A 25812-nucleotide genomic window follows, 5' to 3' on the forward strand; every position below is an offset into this window, starting at 1 on the left:
CTTGAGTGTCGTCCCCGGACTTCCTGACCCACTGGTCATTGGGGCAGACATCTTGGTCAGACTGGGAGCCCAACTGGACCTAGTCAACCGGGTCATCTGGACCCAAGCCGACGCTGCTAAGCACCCGTTCCAAGCTGACCCGGAACAAATGCGGTCAGGACAAACGATTCCCCAAGCCTGCCATGTCGCTAGCGAATTTGACATCGTCATTCCCGCTAGGACTGCTGGTTCCCCTCTTAAGCTGGTCATCATGAAAGACCAACAGTTTCGTAGCTCCCAGGCGTTCTTCCAGCCTCTCAGATTCTTCATGGAGCTCGATTTAGCCGTGTGTGGGACTCCGCTGCTTGAAGTGAGTCATCGTTCCGCTTACCTCCTGGTTCAAAACTCCACGCGGGACGCCATCACGATCCCCGCCCGTCGGCCTTTAGGCCTTCTGATAGACCAGGCATTCCATGACTTTGAACTCACCATTCCGGTCATCGGTGAGCTGCCAACGCCGGACACTCATTCCGATCCAGTGGAACCTCCCTGGATCACTCTTCCTTTCCACATGATCCGCATCGAACCTCACATCATGCTTTGCGACGAGCGCATAGTCATGACCAAAACTAACACCCCGAAACACATGCTGGTGTACGCTCTTGCCACGCAATCGAGCAATGACACCCCTGCAACTGAGGTCGTCGATTCAGCTCTAGGTGAACCGTACCCAGGCTTCGAACGAGGAGTTCAACAACAGCTGGTGAAAGCTGACAGCCTGACCACGGACGCCCAGAGACGACAGCTCCGTGAACTGTTCTACGACTTCAAGGCGATCTGGGCGCGAGATTCCAATGACTGCGGAGTCACGGACATCCACACCGTCCGAATCCCAACAGATCCGAACGCTCCACCGACGTTCGTGCGGCAATACAAAATCCCGTTAGCCGCATACGACTCAATACAAGAAACACTGGACACTCTGCTGGAAAAGCAGATCATTCGCGAGTGTAACTCGACTTACAACTCCCCCTTGTGGCCGGTGCTGAAACCGAACGGCAAGTGGCGTCTCACCATTGACTATAGGCAGCTGAACAAGCAAGTGCCCTTGTCAAGATGGCCCATGATCCATCTGGATCAAGAACTTGCCAAGGTGAAGGGTGCAAAGTTCTTCTCCACCGCCGACGTGGCGAGTGGATTCTGGACCATGCGCGTGGATCCAGCTGACCAGCACAAGCTGGCCTTTTCCTTTGGGAACCGCCAGCTAACTTTCAACCGATGTCCGTTCGGCTACGCGAACTCCCCCGCTGAATTCAACATCTTCTTGCATAAGGCAATGAGCGATGCCGCAGCTCGTGGCAACTTGATCTATGTCGATGACATCCTCATTAGGTCACAGACTTTTGATGCACACCTCGAAGAGATACGCCATGTTCTGTCTCAGCTGTCCAGAGCAGGAGCGAAGCTCTCTGTCACCAAAGGGCAGTGGTGTCGCACCAAAGTTGAATACGTTGGACTGTGCGTCGGGCCAGATGGCATTGAACCCCAGTCAGGGAGGGTGCGGGCTATCCAAGACATCGAAGCCCCATCCAACGTACCCGAACTCAGGAGCTTCTTAGGGGTCTGCAACTACTCCCGACAGTTCATTGAGGACTACGCGGACATAGCACGACCGCTCACCGAGCTCCTCCGGAAGGATAAACCCTTCCAGTGGAGTGACCCTCAAGAACTCGCGTTCAAGAGCATGAAGCAGAAGCTCTGCTCCGCTCCCTGCCTCGCGTATCCCGACAAAGACAAACCGTTCTTCTTGGAGGCTAGTTTCTCCACCCACTGCCTGAGCGCTGCACTGTCACAGCAGCATGACAAAGATCGCCGTGTCGTAGCATACGCCAGTCGGCCCCTCAGTGCTGTGGAGTTTAAATTTTCAGACTGCGAAAAAGCCCTGCTGGCCACGGTCTGGGCCGTTGAACACTTTCGCAGTTACATTGGTGGCCAGAAGGTGGTGATAGAGACCAATCATCAACCGGTCTCGTTCTTGAACAGCCAGAGGCTGAGAGAGGGAAGAGTTTCGAACAGTCGCATCGCAGCTTGGATGATGGCACTACAGGGCTACGACGTCGAGGTGAAGTACGCCCAGAACCACAAGATGGTGCTTGGCCGAGGGCTGGCGGAATGCCAGCATTGCGACTGCGAGAATAGTCCAGATCAAACCGAACTAACAACCGTACCTGCTCTCCCCTCCGACCACCACTACTATGACGAGAACGTCTGCAAAGACCTCCCCACCGCTTACATAGATGGATGCTCATTCCATCATGAATGCAAAGTGCAAGCCGGTGTCGGTATCGTATGGGCGAACGGCCCTATACAAGGGAAATACCAACACCGACTCGGGGCTAAGACTAGCCAATATGCGGAGGTAGCAGCCGTGCTCATCGTCCTGCAACAAGCTGCCCGTGAGAACATCAAGCGGTTAGTCCTCTGCTCTGATTCAAATTATGCCAGGCATAGCTTCGTCTCACACTTTCCCTCGTGGAAGGTGCAGGACATGAAAAATGCAAGGGGCAAGGAAGTGAAACACTCCGAACTCTTCCTAGCATGCGATCGACTCGTAACCGAACAGGGAATGTGCGTCTATTGGAAGAAGGTGAAGGGACATTCTCAAGTCCCAGGACCTGACAAAGTCGGTAACGATGAGGCAGATGGCCTCGCCAAAGCGGGAGCCGTAGACGGCCCCCTTTGGGAATTCCAGCCGCCATGGCTTCCCGAGACGCCACGCCATGACGTAACCGCGATTACTCGCCGACAGGCTAGAGCAGGTCAAACTGACGCAGTACCCCAAGCAGGAACAGTGCAACTCGGCCGACTGCCCCAGGATGCCGACCTGGTGTCTATGCAGGAAAGGGACCCCGTGATCCACCAAATCCGTAAGTTCCTTGCGGACCCCGTGGCGTCCCCAATTTCCCCACAAGAGTTGCAACAGTCCCGAGACTTAAATCACCTTCACAATCTCAAAAACGGCTTAAAACTCGAGAAAGGACTCCTGGTGTACACACCACGCAACCAGGGACCTCCCCGGTGGGTCGTGCCCACAGATCATAGGGGGGTCATGTTGCAGTACGCTCACGACAGCCCGTGCGGGGGCCATAGGAACGCTCAGGCGACCTACCAGACACTCCAACAGATTGTCTATTGGCCCTTCATGATTCAGGACGTTACCGAGTATGTTAAAGGGTGCTTGATTTGCTGCCAATTCCGACCAGCCCAACCGTTGAACCGCGCCCCACTGCAAAGCAAAGGCATCTCATTCCCCTGGTCTAATCTCCAGATAGACTGGGTCGGACCGGTGCCGAAATCAGCTCGAGGTAATAAGTACCTCCTGACCGTCACTTGCGCGTTCACGAAGTGGGTGGAATGCTTGCCCGCCCCAAACGAAACCGCAGAGACCACCGCTCTCCTTCTTATGAACCATGTGTTCAGCCGTTGGGGCTTGCCCCTATCCATTGATTCCGACCGAGGTACTCATTTCACCGCAGAGGTCATGAGAGTGTTGTGGGAGATGCTCGGAGTCGAGGCAAAATTCCACATCGCGTATCATCCTCAGTCTTCCGGTCAGGTCGAACGCGCCAACCAAACCATCGTGAGCATGCTTCGCAAGTATGTGAGTCACCATGGCAAAGATTGGGACATCAAACTCCCTCTGGTGCTGATGGCCATTCGGTCCACTCCTCACCGCACCACCGGAGTCACCCCGTTCGAAATGATGACTGGCCGTGAAATGGTTCTTCCCTTACACCTCCTCTACCGACCAGAGGACCTAAGCGTTGCCACTGCGTACACCGCACACCAGTACGTCACCGACTTGCAACGCCACTTGCAGGCCACATTTGCGTGGGCCCAGGAACACCTCGAAAAGAGTGCAAAAGGACAGAAAGCTTACTACGACAGAAAGGCGACACACCGTGAGTACGAAGTAGGCGACAGAGTCCTATACTTCAATTTCACCAAACCGGTAGGAGTAGCCAGGAAATTCTTACCCCGTTGGTCCGGCCCTTTCGAAATCGTCGGTAAACTGTCCCCCGTCGCCTACCGCATCAAAACTTCGAAGCCCAGCCAGGCGCCTTCGTATAGATGGGTCCATAGCAACCAAATAAAGCTTTTTGAGCAGTCCACACTCCATAGGGGGGTGGACAAACAGTAAGTTATAGCCTGCCCAACTTAGTTGCATGCCTCTCAATCCATAAGCGTGCATCTATAAGTAACCACCCTTGTTACCACTCAAATCGGAATAACAAACTCCTGTATGTTGCAGAAATCCAGGGTAGACTACTAACTCAACAGGAGGAGCTGCAGGGCCTAGGCAAAACCCTGCAGGGAACCATACTAACCGTTAACATGCATTCTACATTAATCAAGAACACAGTACATGCCGTAGACAGGCTAGCAGCAATCATGAGAAGCGAAGTCAAGTACGTCCGAGTAATCCGAGACCTAATGCAGGACCTGATGAGAGAAGTAAGTAGCTCTCTCAGCACCCTGAGTGGAGGTAAAATCCCACCATATTTGATACCCCTCAGCATGGTTGACAGCATACTCCGATCTACTACCACGACTAACGTTTACTCATCACAGATTCATCTGGCTTATAGTCTTGGCAGTGCTATCCCCATTTTTGTGAACCCTCAAAACCTAGAAATAGGCTTCATCCTCAATCTCCCCGTTATTGAACGGCAAAACATATACAGAATCAAATCTGTCCTTAATGTAGGTTTCTGGAACAACGACGTACACGTACGTTTGCAGACACCTTCCACCATAGCCTATCACGATGACAACCCCTCTATCTACCTCGTCCCTAATTTAGACATGTGCACCTCTACCAAAGATATCCACTGGGTCTGCCCCAGCAATCCCTTTATCCGAGACACCACAGACCGTCTCTGTGGATTGACAAAAGTCCCCGAGCAGAAGTGTGCAGGCAAATTGTCTATTAAAGATGAAGGAATAGGAACTAGAGTAGAAAGAGCTGGTAATCGGTGGCTAATCAACACTCCCCAAACTGAGATTCTGGTATCATATGATCAACATAACACTGCCACTAGAATGAAGATCCCTAACGAAACCTCTCTCCTAAGTGTCCCACTAGGAGCCACTGTTCACGTGGGTGACATCACCCTCCATCACCTTAGCGCTGACCAGTATGAGACCGAGATAGAAATGCCCGATGCCTTCCCAGGTCACGAACTTGAGATAAACTCCACCCTCCAAGCACAACTACTGCTGGAAGGGACCAAAACCGTGCAATTCGATCTTAAGCCCACTGGCATCGCTACCACTTTCTTGAATAACCGCGCAAACCCTTCGTCCGATCAAGGATCTTTAATAAGCCGAATTGCGCTGGGATTTCTAACTAGCGGTTGGGTTATCACAGTCTTCATAGCCATCACTCTACATAGGTACATACTGACACTACACCGCAAACTGGACAAAACGATCTACGCACCTGAGAAATTAGATCGTGGCATTGTCCGATTCTCCATCAGGCCTAAGGCCTCCACTAACTTTCTTGAAGAGTAGGCTTGCTAACACGCTAACTAACCCCTCTTTTCCATTTTCCTTTGTGGAGTTTTGATTATTTTTGTTTGCTGTGTGAAATATTGTATGTAGAAGGTAGTTAAGTAGCCATAGTGTAATTGTTTTCATGTCCAAGTGCCTATGCTTTCATGCCCAAGTGCCTATGCATCTTATGGACTGTATGAAATGAATTGAACTGTTGAACTGTGTCTGAAAGACTTTTCACAGAAAGGACCCTTGGAACTACCTCATTGTGGAACTACCTCATTGTGGATTACTAGGGACCGTGGGTCGCAGACTAAACACCATGTGCCCATAGGGTATCACTCCTTTCAGCGCCTATGGCCAAGGGGGGAATGTTGGTAACTCGCCAGCGCCCCCTATAACGATCCCACAATTTCCTTGCGCGCTCCACCCGGATGTGACGTGAAGTGGAACTGCTTTAACTGTATCGAGAGCGCCTCGATTCGCTCTCTCATGTTCTGACTACTGGAGTGGTCGGACGGACTGTAGGCACGCAAGCTACAGTGTTGAGACTAACCGCTATTGTCTGAGAACAGCCTGTTCAAATTAGTTTCGGCCGAACTTTTGAACGACCCGCTAAGTTTCAGCGATATAGTGGTTTCGATTCTAAACCTTTGCAAAGTTTAACTACAGTTAAGTAGTTTTCCACGCTAAGAGGCATTTGCGGACAGCTTCGCTCCTCTCAGCCTTTTTCTCGTCGACGCATCACCGGAGGTTTCTCCTGAAGCACCGTGGGCCAGCTAGGCCTTCATCTCCCTGCTTCGTTAGCCGCGGTTGGACGCAACGCGCCGCTAACCTCCTCTCCTCGGACTGCGACCCTCAGCGCGGACATCGGAGAAAGAACTTCCATCGCATTGAGTAGGCACTTGGGCAAATTTTTAATTTGTAGCTTATTCAGATGGTTGTTAGGGTCATGTTTAAGCTTTGAGCTATTTAGCATACCCGCTCAGACACGGAAGGTGTTTGTTTGTTTTTATTGTTTGTTTGTTTGTTTTATTGTTTGTTTTGGTTCTGTTTTTTTTCTTTGAACTTGTTAGACAGGGTATCTTGCATGATATCTTTCCTTAACTCCATTGCTAGCTTCCCTATCTGATTAGCAGCGCAGCGACAAGTTTGTTATTTTAAGCTCCGAGGCTAGACCGCTACAAGGCCTAGTTCTCTCCATCCAACACATATACACACTCTCTCACACTCTTTCTCTCTCTCTCTCTCTCTCGCGTTGAGTTCTTTGCCTAGATAGTCTGTTGGAAATTGTTGTTAAGTGCAGTGTTTGGATCCAGCTGTAGCGTGGTCAGATTCTCCTTAGCAACTTATTGCTAGCTGGTAGGCTTGTGTTCTCGACTAGGCCTGCAGGCGCCATTTTTCCGACGCCATTTTGATACCTTCCTCATTGAGTTACCTGTGATACGACACCTAGGCACTGACCGCCATTTTGTTTAAGCATTGCCAGAGTGGCTAGCATTAGCATCTGCCCACAGATACCTACACAAAGCACACATTAGCCACAGAGCTAATCCTTTGTTCTATTTAGCTAACATTCCTTTGTTTTAGCTAACATTCCTTTGTTTTAGCTAACGACAAGCTAGGTCACACACACACACACACACACACACACGCATCGGCTTGCCCTAGCCTCACACACACGCACACACAAGGGATTCTTTTCTTTTTTTTTTTTCCTTCTCTCTCTCTCTCTCTCTCTTTCCCTCAAATTTATAGTCCAGGTGTAATTGTTCCATTGTTTTGTCTTGTTATTACCTTTGCTGACATTGAATGTATTTTGAGTTTATTATTATTAGTGAGTAGTAGACAAATAAAAGCTAATAAAATTGAATTGCATTTTACTTGTTCCTGTTGTTTATTCACAAGGTCAACTATTTAGAACTCCTTTTTCCTTCAGAATTTAGCTTTTGTATACAACTGGGTTTCCCATCTAATACAGAGCTACCATTAATCTTGAGTGTAACCATTCACGGTGAGTATTAAGATTAATAATTTAAGATTTTATGAGACTGATCTTTATTTATAAATTGATTAATTTAATTATCAATTATCACATAATTTATAATTTAATTAATCCCAATTCCACCTACAACACGTACACCCTTATAAGCCCGTTGCTTTAATATTGACTTTTGATGTCGTAAGTGGGGCGGCACGGTGGTGTCGTGGTTAGCGCTGTCGCCTCACAGCAAGAAGGTCCGGGTTCGAGCCCCGTGGCCGGCGAGGGCCTTTCTGTGTGGAGTTTGCATGTTCTCCCCGTGTCCGCGTGGGTTTCCTCCGGGTGCTCTGGTTTCCCCCACAGTCCAAAGACATGCAGGTTAGGTTAACTGGTGACTCTAAATTGACCGTAGGTGTGAATGTGAGTGTGAATGGTTGTCTGTGTCTATGTGTCAGCCCTGTGATGACCTGGCGACTTGTCCAGGGTGTACCCCGCCTTTCGCCCATAGTCAGCTGGGATAGGCTCCAGCTTGCCTGCGACCCTGTAGAACAGGATAAAGCGGCTAGAGATAATGAGATGAGATGAGATGTCGTAAGTGCTATGACACCTTCATAAAACGCTACCCAGTTGTTTTTCAGTAGTATGAACATGCAAAGTTTCATAGATGTAGCTGATGTAGTTTCTGAGAAAACTTGTCTAGATTGAGTCCATTTGTACCAAGTCCAACAATAACATAAATCAAGGGCCATAACTCTGAAAATAATAATGTCTCGTAAATGATTTTTGAACTCATCTTAGATCATGAATAGTAATATCAGCACGCAGCGTTTCATTGACGTAGTTTATGTAGTTTCTGAGAAAACTTGTCTAGATTGAAACAGACGGAAGGATGGACAGACGGACTCCATTCCTATATCCCTCTGTGCTCTTCGTGGTGACGGGGGATAACTAGGATTATGCAACAATATATTGAAAAGACTCCAATTAACTTTGTTCCAATGTTTCTCATTTGTCTTTTTTTTCATTTTTAAATTCTCTTGCTTTTTTCGCAGGTTTAGAACAAAGAAAAATCTATTTCTTTCTTCACTCTATTTCCTGTCACTGATTTTTTTTTTTTGGGGGGGGGGGGATTAAGGCAAGTGTTTAAAGGTGCTGATTTATATGCCATTGAAAAACCCTGTCTTGGATGCTTCAAGTCAAAAAAAAAAGGGGGGGGGGGGGTCTTGTTTTAGCCCCACTGTGAATCAAAGTCCTGGGATGAGCACAGGACAGTATTTATGATTCCAGCAGCAGTTGTTAGATATTACGCTACAGTATCCAGGTGAGACTATCCACTGAATCAAGGATGACACTTTGGCATAAAATAAACTATAATCCAAATAAAACCAAAAGACACTTTCATGTGTCACATCATTTTCTGCTCAAATAAAACCAGAAATACAGTCATTTCTCCCTGGCAATTTAGATCACTAGATAATAAATGTCTATCGTCTCTGGGAACAAGAAGGTTCTGGGTGTAAGCCCAGTGGTCGACGGGGGCCTTTCTGTGTGGAGTTTGCATGTTCGCCTCATGTCTGTGTGGGTTTCCTCCGGGTGCTCCGGTTTCCCCCACAGTCCAAAGACATGCAGGTTAGGCTAATTGGTGGCTCTAAATTGACCGTTGGTATGAATGTGGGTGTGACTCATTGCTTGTCTCTATGTGTCAGCTCTGTGATGATCTGGCGACTTGTCCAGGGTGTACCCTGCCTTTCGCCCGTAGTCAGCTGGGATAGGCTCCAGCTTGCCTGTGACCCTGTCCAGGATAAGCGGTTACAGATAATGGATGGATGGATGGATGGGCTCTTGAAACTCGACCAAAAAATATACAAACGAGAATAAATCTACATGACCTCTGACCATAAACATCTGGAATATTTTGTAAAGAAACACTAATATCACAGAGACCACCTGTTTGTTGCCTGGCTTATTGGCTTCTTTTTTCAGTTCCTTGTCTGTTTCATACTCCTTGTCACTGTTCACATCTGTTACCTGTTGCTTCTCATTATCCAACATATAAATACCCCTGGGTAGGTCCTTGGGTTTTGTGAAGCCATCATTTACAAGATAGTTAGTTAATAATGAGTCTCTGCACTTATGCCAACCCATCACTGACTCAACCAGAACCAAAGGGATGCATATGCACAGACCCAAGATGAATGAGGCTAATTGCAAGGAAGTGGAGTCAGGGCAGGAGCTGGAAAAAGCAGGTATTTATTGCAATAGTGTCCTGTTCCTGGAACATATTACTGTGGGTTGGAATTTTACTCATGTGCCTGTTTCGTGTCATAAATTCTCACTTTTTAGTTTCACAATTGAACACGTGGGACTGCCCTTGAATAATTATCCATGGTACTGAAAGTTCACAAGAAATCACTTTGTGGGGGTAAAACTTCTGACTGTTTTAATAGACCTAACCCATGACGATGTCATTGTTTGTTTACCGCAATGGGCGATACCTGGGGTCAGCTCCGCCGTATTGTTTACTTTCGCCTTTGTTAAACACCGCATTGTTCTGTCTAACTGGTTTTAACCATGCCGAAAATGAATTGCTGTGTGCCTTACTGTGTCTCCACAACAAAGAGAACACCTTATTTGAGCTTTTATCAGCTGCCAGTTGAGAAGAAGAGAAGAAAGAAATGGATAAGTTTAATTCACAATGAAAACCTTCGAACTGAATCAAAACGGACAAGTGTTTGTAGCTTACATTTCTCTGGTGGGAAAAAGACAAACTGTGACTCAGCAATATTTCCATGGTCTGCGGAATGGCTTTCGGTTACAGAAGATTATAACAATCGACACTGTTTATCGTCTGAAACTAACGATATTCCAAAGCCTGGAAAACAAAGAAGCATTCTTCGGCCTTTGCCTCTCAATGTACCGAAGCACTTGGCAGCTGAACGAGCCTGTCGGACCGATAAAACTCCCAAACCACGAAGGGTTCTCTTCCTGGTATGTATAATGTTCGGTGTATCTCACTAGCGGCATTTATTGAAGAAAAAGTTTGTTTTTTTGTAATGTTTCCTGATATCAAGTTTTATTTCACGAATCACTCATTTATCACTCGACCCGTTATTCGCTCACGAATCCTCTGAGAGAGTGCTGCTGTTCCACGCCAATTCCCAATTTTCAGATAGATTTGTTTTGTCGATAAAAGTTTAGCTGGTGTAATATACGTCCTCTGAAATAAGACATTCTGAGATTTGATATTGTTCTTGTACAGTGTGGTAGACTTGGTCTTCTCACCGGATTCCGATTTTCCTTTTGTAAACCCTCGACATGTTATCCACCTCTTTAAATCATCAATTTCATCGTCTTCCATGACAGAACACGGCAAAATCGCTCCCCTCACATCACTCTCACGTAAAATTAATCTGCTATCCCCCACAATGCATTGAGATAAACAAGTGATGACGTAGTTATGCTTGGGGCTATTCACCGATTCACTTTTTAGTGTTTTCATGCTCTGACACAAGCTCAGGAAGGGCTGTTAATTAGCCGTTAGTTAGTTGTCATTTTGGGATGTGTTTGGACCCGTTATAGTTCCAGTGAAGGTAAATTGCAACATGCTGCAGTACACAAAGATATCCGATACAGTCGTGTGTTTCCAAATTTCTGGCAACAGTGTGAGGAAAACCCACATTCGGGTATCGAAATACTTTTGGCCAACAGTGCACTAACAGGCATATACATCTGCGAATACAACACACTCACACTTGCTTAGAATAATCTACAGATAATAAGTATGGCAAGTTACAATTTAAAACATCTAAATAAATAACCATATCAGCCAATCCTATAGTGTTGCAATTCATAAATATCTCATCTCATTATCTCTAGCCGCTTTATCCTGTTCTACAGGGTCGCAGACAAGCTGGAGCCTATCCCAGCTGACTACGGGCGAAAGGCGGGGTACACCCTGGACAAGTCGCCAGGTCATCACAGGGCTGACACATAGACACAGACAACCATTCACACTCACATTCACACCTATGGTCAATTTAGAGTCACCAGTTAACCTAACCTGCATGTCTTTGGACTGTGGGGGAAACCGGAGCACCCGGAGGAAACCCACGCGGACACGGGGAGAACATGCAAACTCCACACAGAAAGGCCCTCACCAGCCACGGGGCTCGAACCCGAACCTTCTTGCTGTGAGGCAACAGCGCTAACCACTACACCACCGTGCCGCCCCTTCATAAATATGATCGATTTATTTTTTTTTTAACAATTATCAAGTCAGCTTTTCGATTTTCTATTCAATAATTCATACAGAAACACACAGAAGCATGTTTTAAAAGCAGCAACATTTGTTTTATTGCACCTCATTAAGTAGCTTGTAGCCTGTAACCACATAATAGTATTATGATGAGTGGCTTGAAGTGTGTGTATGTCCTCTTTTCTGAGGCATTTTAGTGAATATGTTCTGTTTTTTAATTCTGCAGTGAATAAGACACGAGACTAGCATTGCTGGAAACATATGCTGTATTACCTTCAAAAAAAATCTATTCATCATTTTTGGTTTAAAGTGCCTTCTCCTTGTTTTTGTGTACTCTGTCAGTCTGAGCATTCAACTATCTTATTCTTCTGGCTCCATTCAGATCAATTCCCACCAGCGGTTCTGAAGCAGTGCAGTGTGCATCTCACACACACACACACACAGCAGTTCAGCTTCCATTCGAACAAATGTTTCACCAGCAGTGTTCAAGCACAAGCCCTTGTTCATGTCATTGACATGGAAAAACTCAATAGCAATTGAATGGAATCACACAATCCCACTCCACTTAGTTTGAGTGTGTAGCTGTCTGAATCCGTTGCTAGGCATGGGAGTGCCGAAAACTTTAAAAACTAGAAAAGCACTTGGAGAGCGCAGACCTCCGCCAAGAATCCTTTAAAAAAAATCCGGGATCCAGAAGGTGATCCAGATCACTGCCAAAATTTAATGGATTGTTACTTGTGCCCAGTCACACCTCTGGAAAAAATTTCAGAGCAATCCGTTCATTACTTTTTCCGTAATGTTGCTAACAGACAAACCAACAAACAAACAAACCAATGCTACCGAAAACATAACCTCCTTGGCGGAGGTAAAAATATATCTGGTAAGTAAAAATAAGCTTCTAGGTTTTAAGGGAGCAAAATACCAGCGAGTAATGATCCAATTCTGTGGAGCCACTGGTAAGCATCAGTGTAAGTTATTAAGTATGAAAACACAAAGTGCTCCAATCCTATTATTATTTTTCACTGGTGAAAATTTGCAACAACCTCCAAAACTCAGGCATGTAACAAGATCTTTAATCTCAGGCTCTGGCTTCATGATTAGTAATACTTGCGTCATGTTTCATGGCTCATTTTCAACACCGTATATTTACCCACCTATCAATGTTTTCTCGTGTTTGTTCTTCACTATTGCCTTGTTATCGTCTTGCATTGTACAGCATGTTTGCTCATTTGGTCCGTTAGCCTTTTGCTAAGCATCAGATGTTACTCAGCCTTTCTGCCTTTTGACAAACATCAGACGAAATGATATTTTCTGTTTTTCACGATGGTCACCATGTCAGGTTAGGCAGTCATAGGACCATAAATTCTTGCCACGTCTTGGTTGGAAGACTGGCATCACTACAAGTTTGACCCCGACCAATTATCTTTCAGATTCTTGCATGTCATTGGGGAAGAGGGTCAAGAAATTGTAAGTCATGGCTACAGAAGGTATATCTCGGAACTGTAGGATTGGTCAAACTAAGCGAGAAAATGACAAACTAGACTTGTTTCATCAACATCTACATCAGGGCCCTTCAACCTACTCTAAACAAAGACGGGGAGAGGTTCCAGTTATCGATGACCTTTGACCCTCTGCTCCAATCACGTGTTGGAAAAGTCACGTGCCGGAAGCAGAGGGTCATTCCTTGACAAGGACTGGAGTAAGCCAGTTGGAAATTCAGGTAAATCCAAGTCCTTATGTGTTGGAACAAAAGTTTAGTCTCTTTTATGTCGTTTACCAACACAGATGAGTCTACATGTGAATACTAGACTTTCATTGGGGTGTCATGGGGCATTCCAGATGCCACATCTCTATTCTTTGTTTATGTCACACTATAAGGCCCATTCATCATTCCTGATATTCATATTAAGGCCCAACACTGGAAATTTATCGGCCATGACAAAATTGTTTCAAAATCAGGCTGAATTCATGTAGTCTGGTCCTGGAATTACTTGTAGCTATGTTATGGTCTTGCCATTTAGTCCTGGGTATGACTTTAAACTGCAAGTGGTGGTGAGTCTCAGGTCTGGGAGGATTTGAGTATTGGGGAAAGTGGAGTTACCCCTTAATCACCATTGCGCCCAGGTCTGCTCTGACCCAAAGTGGTAGCACCTGCCTGGGTTCCAGCTATGGGTTAAATAGTACATCACCAATAAGGTGCTGGCAGCAGGGCACGTTTTGGTGCAATGTCGCAGATGAACCCAACAGGATCAATGGCACACCACCAGATGGCATGTGGAAGAGCCACTCAAATGGCCAACGGATGGTATCACTTGACAAGTCACTTGTCACTGTGGGGCAACTTCCATACCTGTCAAGTCTGTGGCATTTTTGTGCACCACTTGGCATCAGGTCTGGAGGTCCAGAGAGACAACACAATGGGGGCACAACAGGACATCGTTTGTCTTACCTTACTGTGCAAGGTGCTTCATTAGGAGAGAAGAATAGTATGTGAGAGCTCACGAGGCCAGACATTCTGTGGCGGCTCGGCCGGGCCATTCTGCCACCACTGTGTGCAACTCTGTTGCTCTGGTGCAGGCCTTGCGGCCCATCTGTGTTTCTGCACATCCTAATGAAGCAGTCATTATCGCTAGCGATGGACAGCCAACGATGATGTCTTGCCCTGAACCTCAAAATTAGCTTCAACCTAATTGCTGTTTTGCCTTAGTGGGTGGGTGGGCGGGTGGGTAGATAGGTAGGTAGGTATATTCATCCTGAAGGAAATTAAGGCATCCAGTAGCTTATATCAAATGCACAAAAAAAAATTGCAGAAGACAATTGTGAGATGATCACAGATTCTAAAGCAGTATGCACAGTGGAAGTGGTTCAGTAGGATGCTATGGTAGAACAAAATATGCATTATGGTGGTAGTGCAAAAAGTGAACAGTGCAGGGATATACCAGTTCAATTACTCTATCTTGTACAAATACACAGTATAACAATACAAGAATGTCAACAGCAATATAAATTAATGATACAAATCCTGTAATACCCGTGAGCAAATACTTGAAAGACTAAAACAACAGGTTAAATTTTCAGACAATACAGACAAGATTTAAAAGATTTTTTTTTAAATTAAGTCAAGCTATTTTGAGTGCAGTGTACAAAAAAATGCCTTTAGCCAGACAAAAAGCTTTGAATGTTGACTGCTGGAATTTTGAGTGAATTAGCCTCTGTCACACCTGCACAACAGATGGACTCTCGGGCGTGCTCCGGACAGTGCGCACTCCAAACGGACTCTCATGCGCACGCCGCAAATGACTCACACCTGCACGGGATTAAGACGCAATTAGCGCGCCTATATAAAGATTTTGAAACTTCCATCCTGACTGAATACCTCACCCAGCTAACAGCCTAACGTACGAAACTTACTACTACTTAGAATTAATCCCAGGCCATTCATTTGAAACATGAAATTTGCCAAATAAGCCCTGCGCTGACCTGGCGACTTGTTCAGGGTGAACCCTGCCTCTTGCCCATAGGCTCCAGCTTGCTCACGACCCTTCACAGGATAAGCGGTTATGGATGAAGGGATGGAAATTTGGCAAATAGCATCAAAGGGCTAAAAAAATGACAAAAACAACAACCCCTAAAAGGACTAAAAAAAAAAACAACTAAAAAGAATTTTAATTGGCCAAAATGTCTGCATGCTACAGATCAAAGAACTGATAGTGTTGCTCTATATAAATAATAAATAGAAATAGAATATATTGAGAATAAAACAAGATGTACAGTCATGTGAAAAAGAAAGAACACCCTCTTCCAGTTACATGGTTTTACCAATAAAGATCATCCTTACCAGGTTCTAAAATTATGCAAATTTAACCTCAGCTGTAAAGTAACACACAACAGATTCCTCCATGTCATTACTTATTTCACATAAATTAAGTGAAAACGCAGAATCCATGTGTGAAAAAGTAAGTACACCCCATGATTCAATAGCTTGTAGAACCACCTTTTGCAGCAATAACTTGAAGCAGTTGTTTTCTGTATGATTTTATCAGTCTCTCACATTGTTGTGGAGGAATTTTGGCCCACTCTTCTTTACAACACTACTTCAGTTCATTCATGTTTGAGGGCATTTGCTTATGCACAGCTCTTTTAAGGTCCTGCCACAGCATTTCAATTGGGTTGAGGTCTGGACTTTGACTTGGCCATTCCAACACCTTGATTCTTTTCTTTTTTAGCCATTCTGCTGTAGATTTGCTGGTGTGCTTGGGATCATTGTCCTGTTGCATGACCCAATTGCGGCCAAGTTTTAGCTGTTGGACAGATGGCCTCACGTTTGCCTCGACAATACTTTGGTATCCAGAGAAGTTCATGGTTGATGCAATGACTGCAAGGTGCCCAGGCCCTGTGGCTGCAAAACAAGCCCAAATCATCACCCCTCTACCACCGTACTTGATGGTTGGTATGAGGTGTTTGTGCTGATATGCTGTGTTTGGTTTTTGTCAGACATGGTGCTGTGCATTATGGCCAAACATTTCCAGTTTGGTCTCATCTGTCCAAAGGACATTGTTCCAGAAGGCTTGTGGCTTGTTCAGATGCATCTTTGCAAACCTAAGCCATACTGCCATGTTCTTTTTAGGTAGAAGAGGCTTTCTTCTGGCAACCCTTCCAAACGAGCCATACTTGCACAGTCTTTTTCTAATTGTACTGTCATGAACTTTAACATTTAACAGTTAACTGTGGCTTGTAGAGTCCTGGATGTAGTTCTTGGGGTTTTTTGCAATTTCTCAAGGTCAAAGCATTGCACGGTCTGACCTTGAAGTAAATTTGCTGGGATGTCCACTCCTGGGAAGATTGGCAACTGTCTTGAATGTTTTCCTCTTCTGAATAATCTTTCTCACAGTAGAATTATGGATTTCAAATTGTTTGGAAATGACCTTTTACCCTTCCCAGACTGATGTGCAGCAACAGTTGCTTCTCTGAGATCATTGCTGATGTCTTTCCTCCTTGGTATTGTGTTAACATACACCTGAGTGCGCCAGACCAGCAAACTGCCAAAACTTTTGCTTTTTAAGAGGTGGCCACACTTGCTGATGATCAATTAATCAATTCATCTGATCAGCAACACCTGGCTGCTAATTGCCTTCATAATTTCGATGGAAGCAGTAAGGGTGTGCTTAATTTTTCACACATTGCTACTGCATTTTTTGCTTACTTTTGTGTGAAATAAATAATGACAGTGTGAATATGTCATGTGTTATTGGTCATCTGAGGTTGTATTTGCCTAACTTTAAGACCCGGTAATGACCAGGTGATTTTTTATGATGTCCTGACACTTAAAACCTAGACTTAAGAGGGTGTACTTTCTTTTTCACATGACTGTATCTTGTGAATTCAATGTTTGATTTTCATGAAACTTATACCGAGTCCTGTATACAAAAGACATCCCCCCGTCTCTTTGTGTCTCCAGCATTCCAGTCATTTTTAGGAAAGGAGGATGTGAGTGCAGAATTGGAGGAGGTGTATGGAGAGATTAACGTGCAGAACACTCAGCAGTCTGTGTCTTTCTTCCGTCTGTTCCGTAATCCTTCTATCCGTTGGCAGCTGATCACCATCATCACCATCATGAGCAGCTACCAGCTGTGTGGCCTCAATGTCGTGAGTGCACACTGCCACACTATCACACTCACACTTTCACGCTGTCATAGTATCAAACTCTCATAGTACCGCACTATCACACTCACAATACCACATTCTCACACTACTGCATGATCACACTTCAGAGTACCACACAAGAAGAAGAAGTGTCACATGAACACTCAAGCACAGTGAAATTCACCCTCTGCATTTCACCCATCTGAAGCAGTGCACGCACACAAGTGAGCAATGAATGCGCACACACATACCCAGAGCAGTGGGAAGCTATGCTACAGTGCCTAGGGAGCAGTTGGGGGTTAGGGGCCTTGCTCAAGGGCACTTCAGCCCAAGGTCACCCCATATCAATCTAACTGCATGTCTTTGGACTGTGGGGGAAACTGGAGCACCCGGAGAAGAACATGCAAACTCCACACAGAAAGGGCCCCGTCAGCTACTGGGCTCAAACCCAGAACCTTCTTGCTGTGAGGCGACAGTGCTAACCACTAGACCACTGTGCCGCCCGCTATCAAACTCACACTACGCCACTCGCATACGACCACATGATCACTCATCGTACCACTCAAACTACCCCACTATTACACTTTCATAAAAACATACAACTGCATGATCACCCTGTCATAGCAAGGCACTAACTTATTGTAACACTACCACATTACACAATTCCATACTACCACACTATAGTGCATCACTTACATGCTCACACTCATACATTGCACATATGGCCAGCATGTTGGTGTCGTGGTTAGCACTGTCGCCTCACAGCAAGAAAGTTCTGGGCTCAAGCCCAGTGGCCGATGGGGGCCTTTCTGTGCAGAGTTTGCATGTTCTCCCTGTGCTCCAGTTTCCCCCACAGTCCAAAGACATGCGGTTAGGTTAACATGGAGAGGCCTTGGCCTGAGGTTGGGCTGAAGTGCCCACCCTTAGCAAAAAGTAGTATACTTAAAGTTCATTTTGTAAAGTATTCTGAAGTGTAAGTATATCAAGTGTACTACAGGCCATGTACTTCAAGTGTACTAGAAAGCATACTAATTTAATATTTCTTCGGACTAAATTGGAACATTTTAAGTTTATAAAAGTATACTTTCAAGTCCGTTTTAAGTTTACAAAAGTACACTTTCAAGTATACTCATTTATATACTATCAATGCACTTGGTATATCCTTATTGTGTACTTGAAGTATATCATAAGTACACTTATTTATGTACTGCCATTGTACTAGTTATATACTGTAAGTATACAAGAGGGATATACCAAGTACATTTACAGTATAGATATAGTATAGATGAGAGTACTTAAAGAGTACTTTTGCTAACTTAAAAGTAACTTTGAAGTATACTTTTATAAACTTAAAATGTTCCAATTTAGTCCGAAGAAGTATTAAATTAGTATGCTTTCTAGTACACTTGAAGTACATGGCCTGTAGTACACTTGATATACTTATACTTACACTTCAGAATACTTTACAAAATGAACTTTAAGTATACTACTTTTTGCTAAGGGAAACCAGTATAAAAATGTCATATAGGCTTGCCATTGAAAAGTTGTGTGGGAAACTAAGTAACTGCTTTTGGTCTTACAACCGTTTTTTGGTTGATGGAGTTACGTACCACAGTAAAACCTATGACAGACTAAAGAAGAGATTCAACAGTGCTGCATACTTGAAAGATGGTACATTTTGTTGTATTATAGAATTGGTTGTTTTTAAACAAATATGTTCACATGAAATCTCTGCTTTTTGTCCATGTCGCAAACTATGTTGTGTTTTAGTTGACGTACTTAGTAAATCAGGCAGGCCTGTATGTAAAGATTCGCAAATAAATGTACAAAGTCATTTTGTATATGATGTTCAAAAAACTGAAACTGTTCATGCTGTCTCACCTGACATGATCAAAACAAAATGTGTCCTTGTTGAAACAGCTGACACACTGTACATAACACCATTGCCAAACCCTTTTGAAAGGGACTAGTTAAATAAATAAAGTCAAGCCAAACTTTTTTCTGTTTTCCTGTTTTTGTGTAAGATGAAGTGTAAGGTACATGAAGATAATGCAATTCAGTACACATAATGACTAAGTGTTAATCTCCAGAATTATAATAAGACATTAAACAAGACATGCATGTTGACGGTTGGGTTGGCTGGTAATGTTCATCATGTGCTGTTGAGTAAGGCTGCTGCAGAGGGGATGAAGGACTTTTTGTTTATAGTGGTACATTGTAGCGCCAGCCTGATGGGAGCAGTTGGAAGGAGTGATGGAGGGGGTGAGAGGGGCCCTCTGATCAGGTTGGATTCCCTAATCACTTACCAGCTGTATAGCTCAGTTAATGTAATATTAATTATAAATATAATATATATATAAAATATAATGTAATATAAATTATAAATATAATATATACATGGTGGCACGGTGGTGTAGTGGTTAGCGCTGTCGCCTCACAGCAAGAAGGTCCTGGGTTCGAGCCCCGTGGCCGGCGAGGGCCTTTCTGTGCGGAGTTTGCATGTTCTCCCCGTGTCCGCGTGGGTTTCCTCCGGGTGCTCCGGTTTCCCCCACAGTCCAAAGACATGCAGGTTAGGTTAACTGGTGACTCTAAATTGACCGTAGGTGTGAATGTGAGTGTGAATGGTTGTCTGTGTCTATGTGTCAGCCCTGTGATGACCTGGCGACTTGTCCAGGGTGTACCCCGCCTTTCGCCCGTAGTCAGCTGGGATAGGCTCCAGCTTGCCTGCGACCCTGTAGAAGGATAAAGCGGCTAGAGATAATGAGATGAGATATATACATATAGTATAAATATATAAATTAAACATTGAGTCAATTAATGAGTTGACCTTATTGTGCTCTTGAAGCAAGATATATGCTAAGCATTCCTATTTTGTGGCAAAAAGATTTACAAAGTATACTTAGGTCCAAGTATAAGTTTTAGTATTAAAGTAATGTATAAGTGTAAGTCTTAGTATTGATATAGGTCTACTTATACTTTTTTATACTTGGTTCAGTATAAACCAAGTATACTTCCCTGTACTATGTTGTAAGTGTATCAAGAATTAGTTTATAAGAAGTAACCTTCAAGTACACTTCCTCGATTTTAGTATAAAATAAGTATACTTGTAGCACACTTGATTAAACTTCTTTTTGCTAAGGGCACCTAACCCCTAGCTGCTCCCCGGGTGCTGTAGCATAGCTGCCCACTGCTCTGAGTATGGGTATGGGTGTGTGTGCACTCATTGCTCACTTGTGTGTCCATGTGTGTGTTCACTGCTTCAGATGGGTTAAGTCCAGAGGTTAAATTTCACTGTGTACTGAAGTCTGTGTTTGAGTGTACGTGTGACAATAAAGGCTTCTTGGCTTCTTCTTCTTCTTCTTCTTCTTCTTCTATTAATGTACTATAACACCTTACACACACCCCATGTTAACATTGTTACACCACATGACATACACATCTACTCCCACACTTCACAAGTGCTCAGCTGTGTTGTTCAGAATATCAGACTAACAACAAGAAGTAGTGAAAGCTGTGATGACTTCCCTTAGCAAAAAGAAGTTTATTCAAGTGTACTACGAGTATACTTATTTTTTACTAAAACTGAGGAAGTATACTTGAAGTTGACTTTTTTATAAACTATATTTTATATACTTAAGAGTAGTATAGTGAAGTATACTTGGCTTATACTGAAAAGTATAAACAAAAGTCTAAGACTAAGTACATTAATACTAAGACTTACACTTATACTTTAATACTAAAATTTATACTTATACCTTAATATACTTTTTACGTTTTTCTGCCACGAAGTACTAATACTTAGTATATCTTGCTCCAAGTGCATAATAAGGTCAAGTCATTGGCTCATGCTTAACATTTAATTTATATATTAATATAATATAATGCTGGAGTTTAAAACTTTACAGTATATAGTATGTGTGCTCAATTGCATTATCTTTATGTACCTTAAAATCATACACAAAAACAGAAAAACTTTTGACTTGACTTTATTGATCAAGAGACCATCATGTTTACATTTTTATATGCAAATGTGCACTTTTTCCTTTCATTTTCTTCAGTAAGGAAGGACTTGATTTCATAGGTCTTTGTTTTTGAAATGTTTGAAAGTATATCAAACTTGTTTTCAACATTCTGTCTTGTGATTTTGTAAATGCATCACACTCTTGTGTACATACAGTATGAATAAACTTTAAGAATAAGCTACAAGTAATATGCCAAATAGGGGTGTCGTGGCTCAGCTGGCTACGGTGCCATACCATAAGTCTGGGGACCCGGGTTCGATTCCGACCTGAGGTCATTTCCCGATCCCTCCCCGTCTCTCTCTCCCGCTCATTTCCTGTCTCTACACTGTCCTATCCAATAAAGGTGAAAAAAAGCCCAAAAATCTTTTAAAAAAGTAATATGCCAAGCAAACTTAAAGTATAACAAGTAAACTAGTGAAATAACCAATGTTTATAACAGTATACTTAAAGTATACAATGATAAACTAAAAATAGGGACTCAGAGTATATAACTAGTACAATGGCAGTATATCAATAAGTGTAATTGTGGTATACTTTAAGTATATGAGAGGGATATACCAAGTACATTGATAGTATATAGATGAGTGTACTTGTTGTATACTTTAAAGTGTACTTTTGCAAACTTAAAGGGGTACCAAATATAATATATACAGTTACTGATGTGACAAAGTAACGTATTCTATCAAATTTATATACTAGAAAACAACAAAATATCTTGGTAATTGTAAATATAATAGTCGGTACGCTAAACGACACAAGAGTCGCCATTTTTAAAAGACCGTGACATCAGCCCTACCCACTGCACTAGGAGAGAAGCGTGTAATCATGGCGTCGGGCGCATCAAGTGAAAGCGACAGCTCTGTCGAATCATACGAAGAGATCCCACAAGACACACTGCAAGCAGGCTATGGCTTAGAAGGGTACCAGTTTGAACCTAGGAGAGGTACTCTCGACTCCGGTGATGACGAAAGAAGAGAAGAAAGCTTGAACTCGCTTGGTGTTTTTCAGCGGAAACGAGTGAAAAGACACGTCTGGAGGATCGTTATGCTTTCCATCGGTCCTGTTATTACACCCGAAAGCAACACACTGTGGCACTGTGTAGCCGATCACTTACAATTCATCCTACTTTCCGATTCACACGTGCTATTCCCAACCTCAATGAGCTAACACAACTGGGCACATACATACGTCATGAGCGTTACGCAGAGAAAATGAACGTGCATTCTGATCGGATAAAATTAATATCATGGCGGGCTGTTCAAACTGCGGAAATAGTTTGCTCGAGCTACTTTCAAAACACTATAACTTTCCAACCTTAGAACAAAAAACTTTTGTAAGTCTTGAATAAGGTTCGTTAATGTGTGTTTTATTGTTATATTTACTCTAATATATTGCCCTCTGTTCCCCTTTAAAATGAACTTTAAAGTATACTTTTAAAAACTTGAAATGTTCCAATTTAGTCCGAAAAAGTATTAAATTTGCATACTTTCTAGTACACTAAAAGTACATGGTCTGTAGTATACTTGCTATACTTATACTGAAGCATACTTAATAAAAAAAAGTATACTACTTTTTGCTAAGGGTTACACACACACACACACACACACACACACGAGCTCGCTGTCCAGAAATATTCGCAAAATTACAAATGTGAAGTGGCATAATTATACGCATATTTACCTTTTCATGAACTGTGACCACTGACTGTCTCTTTCACTGTTTCTCTCTCTCTCTCTTTTTCTGATCTGTCTCTCTGGGCCAGATGTACTCAACTCTTTTAGGTTTGATTTGATTTGCATTCTGCATGAAAAACGATGCGTTTTATAGGTGAAACTGGAATATGACACTTGCCTCATAATTTAAGCACTGTCCATGCAGCAAAAAGCAAATCCCCTCCCACACACACAAGCATTTGAGGGTGTATTGCACACAAGTCAGCACAAAAAAAGTGAAGGGAAATAGGCAGCGTGGCTGATGACATGTTCTGTTCTAAACTTTGGGGAATTAATAGCAGCCATGTGATTTTGTCACATGTAAGTCAAGAGCAAAAAACAATCAGCGTCTGTTAGTGCGATCTAAAATACAGCCTTGGTTGACGCACTCAAGCGCTTTTCCGAATGAACAACTGACTTGAATTTGTGGATTTAGTTGGACGAAAGGATATTTGTTGTATCTCAAATTGAAGATTGATTGAACCTTGATTCCAGCGTGAATTGTTCCAGTATGGAGGTGCAAGATGTTGTGTTGTAGGCCCAGATTTCCCGCTTCGTTTGAAGTAGCGCTTGCCACGGTCAAAAACCGTATGGCTGCATACCTTGCATTCCTGAGTCCCCCTGAGAGGATGCGCATGCCACACTAAATTAGGCCTGACAGATCAGGTGCTGCAGTCACCTGCCTGAAGTGGGAGGGTCCAAAATGCACTTCTGTATTGCTCGGAGGAGACAATGCGCATCAAAATCAGAATATATTATTGTTTCAAGCCATCATAAATCTCCTCTCATTATCTGTAGCCGCTTTATCCTTCTACAGGGTCGCAGGCAAGCTGGAGCCTATCCCAGCTGACTACGGGCGAAAGGTGGGGTACACCCTAGACAAGTTGCCAGGTCATCACAGGGCTGACACATAGACACAGACAACCATTCACACTCACATTCACACCTACGGTCAATTTAGAGTCACCAGTTAACCTAACCTGCATGTCTTTGGACTGTGGGGGAAACCGGAGCACCCGGAGGAAACCCACGCGGACACGGGGAGAACATGCAAACTCCGCACAGAAAGGCCCTCGCCGGCCACGGGGCTCAAACCTGGACCTTCTTGCTGTGAGGCGACAGCGCTAACCACTACACCACCATGCCACGCCGCCATCATAAATGCAAAACATAAATTAAATATTTCATAATTGTATCATACCATTACCATGAATAATAATAGCTCATTCTGGCTCCAACAGCCTCTGTACCCCACAATTTACGGCAAAGCTATAGATGACTTGCAACCACGTGATGAAAATGTGCTACGTCATGAGCATCCACCATGATGGTGGATATACAAAGGAACTGGGATGGCAGCCGCTGAAAGCGTGTCTGTAAACCATGTTGACTTTTCTCAGTATTACCACGATTTGAACGGTCGAGCGAATATTCGAGATAAAGAGAAGAGCTGTAAATCTGTCGTATAACTTGAAGAATGCTGTACACCAACACAACCCATCTAACTTGAAGAAGTTGGAGCAGTTTTGCCTTCAGGAATGGGCAAAAATCCCAGTGGCTAGATGTGCTAAGCTAATAGAGACATACCCCAAGAGTTTTGCAGTTGTAATTGCAGCAAAAGGTGGCTCTACAAAGTATTGATTTTGGGGAGTGAATACCTATGCACACGCCAGATTTCTGTTATTTCATCTTAATTATTGTTTGTGTCCCAATAAAACAACAATTTGCACCTTTAAAGTGGTAGGCATGTTGTGTAAATCAAATGGTGCCAACCCTCCAAAAATCAATTTTAATTCCAGCTTGGAATGCGACAAAACAGGACAAACACCAACGGGGATGAATACTTTTGCAAGACACTGTAAATGCATAGCCTTCAGATGTCTCCTGTATCGAACGTTGTCAATGCTATGACTAAGCTGTCAACCTTGGCATGTTAGTAAGTGGGTTTTAAAACACTGACAATAGTTTCAGATCTAGATTCATATTTAATTTCGGTCTCATATATCTATCGAGATGTTGAGAAATAGGCAAACATGTGAAGGGATGTTCATGTTAAGGGAGCATTAGCGTAAACGTTTGTTGAGCACTTTGGGCATTATGCATTATGACTATGAATGAGTGGATGAATGTGGAGTGCGCTAGTGTGAATTTTATACCATGCGTGTCTTGTGTTACAGATCTGGTATTACACTAACGGGATATTTGAAGGTGCAGGATTTGAGAAGAGCACAATTCCTTACATTACCCTCAGCACGGGATTCACTGAAACGCTGGCAGCCATCATATCGGTGAGATTTACGTATGTATCTATCTGCATGTCTGTCTGTCATGTTTTCAGTATGAATGGGCCCATTGTAATCCAGGAGCAGTTCTATATTTAATTCTCATTCAGTGTAAAATGAAGAGGTGAGATGCAGAAAACGCCCCCCATCCACAGTGTAGATTGTGTGTATATATTGTATATACACCTATACCATGCTGAGGAATATTCGACTGTGCCGTTTTTAAATGAAATGAGTTATGGGTTTCTCATTTTCCACTTAAAAATATGGATGAAGCCGCTTGCTGTTGGAGAAATGAGCTGCTGGGGCTCATTTAGCCTCTCAAATCCCTCATCACCCTGCTCAGATTTATGCATTATATCTCACGCTCTCTCTCTCT

At 43.6% G+C, this 25812-nt stretch overlaps 1 protein-coding gene across 4 annotated transcripts in view; it reads left to right on the top strand.

Moving 5' to 3' along the window:
- The window catches only part of slc2a9l2 (solute carrier family 2 member 9, like 2), a 216148-nt gene that overhangs the window by 118736 nt on the left and 71600 nt on the right, over positions 1-25812 (top strand). For all 4 annotated transcript variants that reach the window (XM_060901254.1, XM_060901255.1, XM_060901253.1 and 1 more), the window contains 2 exons: positions 17233-17420; positions 25329-25439. In XM_060901254.1, the coding sequence (XP_060757237.1) occupies positions 17233-17420; positions 25329-25439 (299 nt within the window). The remainder of the gene's footprint in view (positions 1-17232; positions 17421-25328; positions 25440-25812) is intronic.

This window comes from Neoarius graeffei, chromosome 20, assembly GCF_027579695.1.
Source record: "Neoarius graeffei isolate fNeoGra1 chromosome 20, fNeoGra1.pri, whole genome shotgun sequence".
Lineage (NCBI taxonomy): Eukaryota > Metazoa > Chordata > Actinopteri > Siluriformes > Ariidae > Neoarius > Neoarius graeffei.